This window comes from Chanodichthys erythropterus, chromosome 13 (assembly GCF_024489055.1).
Source record: "Chanodichthys erythropterus isolate Z2021 chromosome 13, ASM2448905v1, whole genome shotgun sequence".
In the NCBI taxonomy this organism is placed as follows: domain Eukaryota; kingdom Metazoa; phylum Chordata; class Actinopteri; order Cypriniformes; family Xenocyprididae; genus Chanodichthys; species Chanodichthys erythropterus.
Window position 1 is genome coordinate 23,342,134 of NC_090233.1, and position 9,539 is coordinate 23,351,672.

The window sequence follows — 9,539 nt, forward strand, 5'->3', positions numbered from 1 at the left end:
TAATATTATTTTCTGTTTGAAAAGTCAAATGTCACTTGTTGATATTTTGGTACTTATAATGAAATTAAATACAAATTAAGTAAGGCTTTTGAGGCCACTGTATACTTTTCAACAGATGGAAGACATCCTAAAATATAATCTGGGTGCATGTTTTTCTCATTTTACGTACTACTTTCCCGTACATTACGTATGCAAGAAGGACTCATCTGAAGAAGGAAAGGGAGATACCGCATGCCTGTGTTGTATTTCGTCACATTTCGTGTTTAGAACATTATTTGTGTTCTTCATATGAGTGTGTGACTGCTCTCCGGCCTTGAAGAGTGAGTAGTTTTCTATTATGAAGTGAATGAGTCATCTGGGGGAGGGTGAGATTGGACCAGTCGCTGTCCGGTGGAGCCAGTCACAGCCCGGGGTCTAAACTTGGATAGGGAGGGTCTTCAGTCAGCTGTCGTGTACCGCCGAGCACTTTCTAGACTTTATAGACCGGTAAATGACATATAAACCAGTGGAAAGAGCACTTCCATCGTCAGTAAACCTCTAGTAGTCATACATGAGCACAGTGGTAAGCGTAAACTTAGGTGCGTAATCACGCGCCAGGAGAGTGTTTGTACTTTTGCTGCGGAAAAAAAAAACGGAATTTGTTTTGCGCTCTTTTTGATAATTGATCTTATTCGGGCAACTGACAGCAACGCGACGTTTTGAACAATAAAAGTTCTGTAAACTCACTTTTTCCAAGTTTCACAATGGCAGAAGGGGATTACTACACTATGGGCAACCGACAGAGGGTTCCACGGGATCCGTTCCTGGAACAGTCACTCGCATCTCGCTTTATGGACGATGAGTTTGGACTGCCACCCTTTGCCGACGAGTTATCGATGGACTGGCCCGGCTGGGCGAGACCTCGACTGAGCGCCCGCCTCGACGCGCCGTGGTCGGGCTCGTTGCGCACGGGCTTTCCGCGAACGAGCATGGGCTCTCCACAGGGCTTCAGCTCCAGGTACAGCGAGAGCCCTCGCCGATCCAGCGCGCCCCCGTCCAACCCAGACGAGCCGTGGAAAGTGTGCGTGAACGTGCACAGCTTCAAACCTGAGGAGCTTAATGTCAAAACTAGAGACGGTTTTGTAGAGGTGTCAGGTGAGAAAACACTCATTGAGAAGGATGAGTTTTTATGAGAATACAAAGTTCATTACCATGTAGCCTATAATAATGAATCATAGAATAACGTGGAATGTTATATCATCATTTAAATTTGTGAATTTACCACCAGACATTATTATCCAAAACAGAGGAACATTAAATAATTCATCATATACATTCAAATTAAACAATTAACTAAACAATTTTTTAAAAACATATTACATAGTAGTTTTTTAGCAATTATCCCCTACATTAATAAGGCCCCTTCTCACAAAATAATAAACAACAAATCTTGCTGCCATTTATTTATTAAAGGGCTGGAACTTAAAAATCAGACACATAATTACTAGAGGCAACAGTAATAATCAAAAGTTGAACATTTATCAATAAGCAATTTAATATTTAATTATTATTTATTAAACATGAATAAATGTTAATTTACTAAACATATTCAAAACGTTAATTTCCAACTTATTTTGGCTTCGTTTTAAGCAAGCAATAAAGTAATTTTTAAACAATATTTTAGTTAAATAAAACTACCCAGCATGTTGGGTCAAAAATTTAACCCAACTCGATGGGTTTGTCTATATTTAACCCAACATGGGTTGTTTCTAACCCTTGCATCATGTTAATAAAGTTATCCAGCTTGATTTGAGATTGATCCCAAGAGTATTTTATGTGCTTTAAAGGAAGCAAAGAACCTCGAAAGTGACCTAGAAATAATATAGAACTGTATAAATTTTATCTTTATTTTGCACCATACTTCAACTTTTATATTCCATTTTTCTTATCCAAAAACTTTGTTTTAAGGTTTTTTAAAAAAAATTGAGATATTAAATATTGCCTTTTGGACCCCATGTGCTTAGTTCATACATATCTGTCGCAGTTGGAGAATGGAAGGCCGTTGGCATGACTTGCACATACCAGCAAATCTCTTGTAATTAGCCACCTGCTGAGATCCCTTGAGGACCACTCACAATAAACACATTGAATTAGTCCCATACTTTAATGACTAAAGTTCTTTTGTAAAACTGAAATTGTGTCTTTATAATGCAGAACATTCAAAGGCCAGTTGCTGTCTGCTCCAGAAATACATTTGTTGACTGTGACGGCAGGACAGAAGTTCAGAGTTCAGGCGAGAGCAAAGGCCTGGTGCGATGGGATTTTTATAAACACTGTGCTGGTATTCCAGCTGGGTCACTCAGTCACAGTGGGAGGAGGGTGGGGACAGCAAGACTTAACGTCACATAACCTCATTCTAAAAGTGTCACCCAGAGATATCAAAGTGAACTACCCTACGCTCTGTTTTACCAAAGGCCTTTTCATAGAATTCAGATTCTCAGTTTTGGAACACTTTGAAAATCCGCAAAACATTTAAGTTCAACTTTGTCCTGAAGGAAAGCATTGTCAAACAAATTCCACAGCCATGTTTGAACATCTTTGTTAAATAGGGAAAGGCCATTGCACAGTATGTATGTAAATGTCTATTTATATGGATAGATTTTGCTCTCATTTATTGTTGGCTAGAATTATATTGGCTGTTGAAAGTGCAGATTATAAGCATATTGATAGGACAATAATGAATCAAATGTGAGCCCATTATTGTAGATATGTAGGCCGCGCAGAGACACGGTATGGCATGACTGGTATTTAGTTACCAACAGCTGCAGAGAATGAGGCCAAGAGGCTTTTAAACTGGCTTTCTTGATTTGAAATAGCACAAAATCATATAGTGTTGCATTTACATTGTCTATAAAATGTGAAGGAACAAAACCTTATATGGCTAGAAAATCTGAGATTAATAAACCTGTTTGGGTGTAATTTAATGTCAGTGTGGCAAAGGTTACTCTTCTGTGCCAAATGAGCAACCAGTGGTGGGATTCATTTGCACTGATACCTGATTTTTTTTAAAGTAGTTCTCTACAAGCTCTTATTCATAAGTGTTGTAGGGTCGTATCGATCACCTTTCTCGAAGGCATCGATCTGTGTTAACAACTGCCTTTGTGTCTTTTCACCAGGGAAACACGAGGAAAAGCAAGACGAGGGTGGAATTGTTACCAAAAACTTCACAAAGAAAATTCAGTAAGTATGATGATTGTATCAAAAGTTTCCGGGGGTTTCTGATTTGGAGCCTTCTAGAATGATGAAGCAACTTCCCGAGGAATGTCACTCGGAGTTATTAAAGCGACACAAAGCATTCCCACTCCTCCACCCGCCCCAACCTCTCTGCTTTCTTCTCGCTCTTCAGAGAGTCAAATTGGATGGTAGAGGCAGAGGAAAAGAATCAAAGTTAGAGATAAAATAGACAACATATCATGTGGCTCTGATGCCTGCAGTAATTAAGAGACACCGTGATTTGATTTTTTTTTCCTGTCGCCATGCTGTTTCTTTGACAGAGACACACAGAAAGACACTCTGAGAAAGAAAGAGAGTTTAATTATTGAACAAATCCGGCACTATTTTAGTATTCTAGCATGAGAGATATACACTATTGTTCAAAATTTTTGGGGTCAGTAAGATTTTTTTTTCTTTATTGAAAGAAATGTGCACTACTATTCAGCAAAAACACATAAATTGATCAAAAGTGGCAGTAAAGACATTTATGATGTTAGAAAATATTTCTATTTCAAATAATTGCTGTTGGTTTGAACTTTCTTTTCATCAAAGAATCCTGAAATATAGGAAAATGAAAATATGTGTCATGGCTTCCACAAAAATATTAAGCAACCTTGATAATAATAAGGAATGTTTCTTGAGCATTACATCAGCATATCAGAATGATTCCTGAAGGATCATGTGACACAAAAGACTTTATATTTTAAAATATATTCAAATAAAAAATCAGCTCTTTTAAATTGTAATAATATTTAACAATATTCATGTTTTTACTGTATTTTTGATCAAATAAATGCAGCTTTGGTGAGTCTTTTTTCAAAAATATTAAGAAATCTTACCGACCTCAAACTTTCAAACAATAGTGTATGATTGATAAAGTTTCGTCTCAGTGTTTTTGTGTGTGTATTTGACTGAAATCTAAATACAAGTAATATGGAGAGTAGCTGTTAACTAAGTCTACAGCCTTTCTAAACTGTTTATTTGATCCGATGTTGACAGCCCGTGTTGGTTGTGCGAAAGTCCAACAGGGTTGAACATTAGCATTCTGCTAAGCTAAAAACACAACACACTTATAGAAGATACAGGCCACTCATAAATTACATTGAGCTTTTTTATTGATAGCTTTGAATAAAATCTCAATCTCTGCATATGCTCCTCAGTATTAGAGCTGCAATGTCTGAGTCACAGTGCAGGACGGCTGTAGCATTGTTGTGCTAATTGAATAGTGTCAGGCTACTGCAGTCAGCTACATGCTAAGGTTTATATAAACTCAGCAGACGCTTGGCAACAAGTGTGGAACCTTCCAGCCTTATTTGGCCATGATAACTGACAAAGCTCAGGGACACTCTATCTATCTCTCTCTCTCTCTCTCTCTCTCTCTCTCTGTTATGTCCTCTCACTCTCTTTCCCAAAATACATTTAAAAAAATAATAATAATAATAATACAGAAGCTTTGTTCTAAACCTTATTGAGCTACCTGTACTTTAGCATTAAAGTATCATAGGTGTCAAATGCTGATCCAAACATACATTGTTCTTCTAGCTAAATTCCTTATGGAGGAAGCATTTTCTTTCCAACCCCAAACTTTCAAACAGTAATGTAGTTATATGAGGTATTTAGAGTTTTGTTTACATTTAATTGTACTTCCTTACATTTAATTTTTAAATTACATTTCTGCATGCTATTTGCTACATATGCAAAGCATTACATGGAAAGTTAGAATGCTGCCTTTTGCAGTACACTTGGTAATATATTGCTGATAGTGAGAATTCATTATTGTTAAGTGCAATTATTTTATCCAGCACTATCCAAACACTGCATTCTTCTCTCGAAATTTTAAAGCTGCCCTAAAAGTTCCTCCACCTCTAGACTTTTGCGGTAGAAGACCAGCGGGAAGAAGCTTTGTATGATATCACCATTCATTCATGTTCAAAACAAGTTCCACCCTTTCTCTGTAGAGCAGATATGAATTTATGGTAATCCAGCCTTAAAGGCATCACATTCAAACAGACAGTGAGAACTCCTCTCATTAAAATGGCTGCAGTCAGTCTGCCTGCTGGATGATTAGACTAGTGTGTAGATGGAAATTTCTGGTGATAAACTTTGCATCAGGAGACGATTTGTAATAATTGGCAACAGATTCTCTTTCTGAGCCCAGCACCTGGAGCAGGGCTCCCTCGCTCACACTCTCTCTCTTTCTCATTGCAAGTGATGGCAGGCAGAACATTTAAATGAAAACCACAAAATGCATTGAGAATTATCTTCTAGCCACAAGCTGGCACAGAGAAAATGAAGTTTGTTGAAAATTAAACCAAAATGAGAATATACCAAGTATACAAGGGCATATGCCCATGATTCATATGCCCATGATTCTTGGTTTAATATTAACTTTAGACTGGAGTTAGACCTCAGTTAGTCTGGGTTATGTTCAGGCATTACTGTGTAGATGGTAATATTACAACTGACCATTGTCAAGTTCTTACTGTAACATTTGGTTTCAAGCTTTATTGTTTCAGTGCAAGCTTTTTAAGGTGCAAAATATGGCGTGTTTGTCAGTGACTTGCACTATTAAAAATAAAGATTCTTTATTGGCATCTATAGTTCCATGAAGAACCTTAAAATGAAAATGATCTATTAATTTACTCAACCTCAAGCTATCTTAGGTGTATATGACTTTCTTCTTTCAGCCAGACACATTCGGAGTTATATTATATAATACCCTGGCTCTTCCCTGCTTTGTAATGGGATTGAATGGCGCCCAAGTAAAAGTAAAAGTAATTCATACGACTCCAGTGGGTTAATAAATGCCTTCTGAAGCGAAGCAATTGGATTTTGTAAGAAAAATATCCATATTTAGAACTTTATAAACTATAATCACTGGCTTCCGGCAATGCCTGTACACGCGTTCATGAAAGAGTCGAGTTCTGGCGGAAAGGTGACCTCTGACCCGAAGTGTGACGGAGGCATAGTGTAAGCTTAGGTGAGATATGACATACATGGTAGCGCACAGGATAGAGCAAAACAAAATGCCAGTCATTAATTAGAAGTCCAAAACGAACAGTTTTAAAGAAAAATGTCGGAGGATTTCAATTCAAGACTAGAGGAGCTACACCCTACTTCATACTTCGGGTCAGAGGTCACCCTTCCACCGGAACTCCACTTTCTCATGAATGTGCTTTAGGTCATCGCCAGAAGCCAGTGGTTATAGTTTATGAAGTTTTAAATATGGATATATTTCTTACAAAAACCATCACTTTGCTTCAGAATTAACCCAATGGAGTCATATGGATTACTTTTTTATGATGGTTGGATGGATGCGCTTTTTGGAGCTTTAAAAACTCTGACACTATTCAATGGCATTACAAAGCTGAGAAGAGCCAGGATATTATTAAATACAACTAAGATTTTGTTTGGCAGAAAGAAGAAATCCACCTAGGATGGCTTGAGGTAGGGCTGCACGATTTATTGCACACGTGATTTGGCAAAGGCTGGGGATTATTTTATGCGCAGCTTGTCAGAGCTTTATGGCTCTTTGATCGGTTTTGCTGTAGCTGAATAAACAGAAGATTGAAATGCTTTGATTAAACAAGACTAATAAACACAGGACTGACTTATTCTGTGTAAGAAGCCACATCTCACAGAAGGATGTTGTTATGAAGTGAGTTTGGAATAAAAACGTGTTATTAAATGTCTTTTGTTGGACAAGATGTTAATGCTTCTCATGTCTGGAAAGATGTTTGACGCGTGTTGCTTTTTTCAAATGTACATTATAAGCGACTCGCAGTGCTTTCAGATGGATTTGAAACCATATTTCATTTACAAGCTGCTCATAAAAAATAATCACAGCCTTTGCGATTTCGTAATCGCGTTTAAGCGCGATTTCAATGTTATTTTTTGTATTGTGCGATAAATCGTGCAGCCCTAACTTGAGGGTGAGTAAATCATAGTAATTTAAATTTTTGGGTTAACTATTACTTTAAACATCCATGGAACCTTTCACATGCACATTTATAGTGGAAAAGGTTTCTTTTGATTATTAAAATGCTCAATGTTCAAGAAAAAATGGGAAACCCAAAATGGTTCTTCTTTAGCAGCAAAAACCCAGTTTGGAACATTGCTATTGATGGAAAATGGACATCGTTCTGAACTCTCTCTTCTTTCACAGAATCCCATCAGATGTGGACCCTCTCACTGTGTTCGCATCTCTGTCTCCGGAAGGTGTTCTCATCATTGAAGCCCGACAGACCCCTCCATACTACCTCTACAGCAGCGAAATGCCCACAGAACCCATGGAAGAACCTGACGCCAGACTGCAGGAACCCAGCATGGCTTCAGCCCCAGTCTTTGAAGTCAGGAGTCAGGAGTGAACTGGGGCTCACATGCCCATGGTATTTGTTCCAAGCCAGTGCTAAAATCTAGTTTTATCAGTTTCAAAAAATTACTTAAACCAAAAGTCATTAATCTGCTAGGGAATAGTCCATAAATCAAAAGGTTGGATCAAATACCAGTAGCTTTCAGTTACTATGTCAATGAAGATAAACAAATGTGATAGAGCTACGGGTTAAGTGAGAAAGTAACGAAGGTGCGAAAAGGAATGAGACAGGCTCAATTTCTATAGTAAAGAGTCTACAGCTGGAAATAGGCCTGAAAACATACTCTACACACATACGTAGATGCGAATGCATGGTCAACATTGCAATGGCACATCTCATTATATATACTTAACATGCAATCTTCTCAGTCCTCAAGGGGGCAATAGAGTTCCCTTTAAATGTCAACATTTGGCTTTCATTTTATGGACAACAAATAGTTCTTCAAAATATCTTCTTTTGTGTTTCCCAACAGAAAGCCATACAGGTTTGAAATGAGTAAATAATCTCGTAAGTTTCATTTGACCCATCCCTTGAACTAATTTGTAAGTTAACATTCTCTTTAAACTGTTGCTCAACCGTGCCGATCTGATGCAATGTGTTCTTGAGTTGAGTTATAAGTTCCATTCAGACACATTTTGGATGTGAAATCAAGTTTGCGTAGCTAATGTTTTTATATGATTTGGACTTTCTGTCCCACATTTAAACCTAAACTTGTTTTGTCGCTGATTTCAAATGAAGCTCTGTTTGAATCATCTGAATTTTTGTCACATTGGACTATTTATTTGAAGGTATTCTCTGAGAACCGGGCTTGAATACTGGAGCTCTTTCTCAAGTGCTGTTTATTGTTTCTTCTTCTTTCTTTCTTATTTGTGGGTGTTCTATTTTCTTTTTGTGTAGGGATGTATGCTATGCGTTTTTATAATAAATGAATTTTACGAAAGCAGGCCTTTTATTACTCCTCTCTGCAAATCTCTATCAAGTTAATAAATGAGCTGACTTTATTTCTCCTACAGCTTTACACCTGTTTGCTTATCCCACTTATATAACCTTCTGATGTTTTAGAGTAATAAATCAACCATCATGCTCTCCTTCGTTTCTCTCAGTCTCACAATCCTCTGTCCTCTATCACATCTGGGTGTTCGGATGGCAGATTGGCTGTGTGCTTATGGGAGCGACACCATGGGAGTTGTCTCTGCACGGTGGCGGTAATTGGGTGACAGATTAGTGTGGAGATTATTCCGAACGCTTTGGCTCACTTTCAATCTCCTCCACAAGGATATGGAGAGAAAATATTGAAGAAAACGGTACTCCACTGCTGATTAACTGATGTGTTTGCCCATTGGATTTTTCTCGTCAAATCGATCTGAGCTCTCTCGTTGTCTAATTTTCAGGGTTTGAGGTTAATGAATCACGAATATAACCGTGCTTAAGAGGAGCTGGCATCATAACCATCCGCGTTATTTACTAGAACTCAAGGGATGTAATGTGCAACCATATGCACTGCATAAATAATTACTGTAAAATCTCTGTAAGCGCAACAAAAAGTCAACTAGGTGCCAATGTGACAGATTTCTGTCTGTCACCTAAGTTAAAACACTTCTCAGCTTTCACTGCTTAATTATTCTTGTTTTTGTAAAACACAACAAGAAGCTTCACACAATCTTGCTCAGGTCTTTATTAGTGCTAAGAGGATGCATGTTACAGTAAACTCAAAAACATCTTTGGGAATTAAGAGGCTAAGGCTATATCTACATTATTTTGAATGCATATGAAAACATTTTTTTTCTCTTGGCCTTCCATTTACACTGAGACAGTGTTTTTGTCCTGCGAAAACAAAGCTTATTGAAGACGATTTCCCAAGGTGATACTTTCAAAAACACCGGAGGTATTCGAAAATGATGATGCATGTTTAGT

The 9,539-nt window shown here is 37.7% G+C and overlaps 1 protein-coding gene across 1 annotated transcript; it reads left to right on the forward strand.

Annotated features, from left to right (window-relative positions):
• The first annotated feature begins 443 nt into the window (after positions 1-443).
• hspb8 (heat shock protein b8) lies at positions 444-8,585 on the forward strand. The gene is made up of 3 exons (XM_067407195.1): positions 444-1,134; positions 3,156-3,219; positions 7,418-8,585. Exons 1-3 carry the CDS (start codon positions 744-746, stop codon positions 7,617-7,619), a joined length of 657 nt encoding a protein of 218 aa, XP_067263296.1. The 5' UTR covers positions 444-743; the 3' UTR covers positions 7,620-8,585.
• The last annotated feature ends 954 nt before the right edge of the window (positions 8,586-9,539 follow it).

Bases quoted from the DNA above. Each gene is read 5' to 3' on its own strand.
- hspb8 (XM_067407195.1), top strand. From the start codon at position 744: ATGGCAGAAGGGGATTACTACACTATGGGCAACCGACAGAGGGTTCCA. The intron at 1,135-3,155 runs GTGAGAAAACAC...TCTTTTCACCAG, and splicing joins CGGTTTTGTAGAGGTGTCAG to GGAAACACGAGGAAAAGCAA. The intron at 3,220-7,417 runs GTAAGTATGATG...CTTCTTTCACAG, and splicing joins AACTTCACAAAGAAAATTCA to AATCCCATCAGATGTGGACC.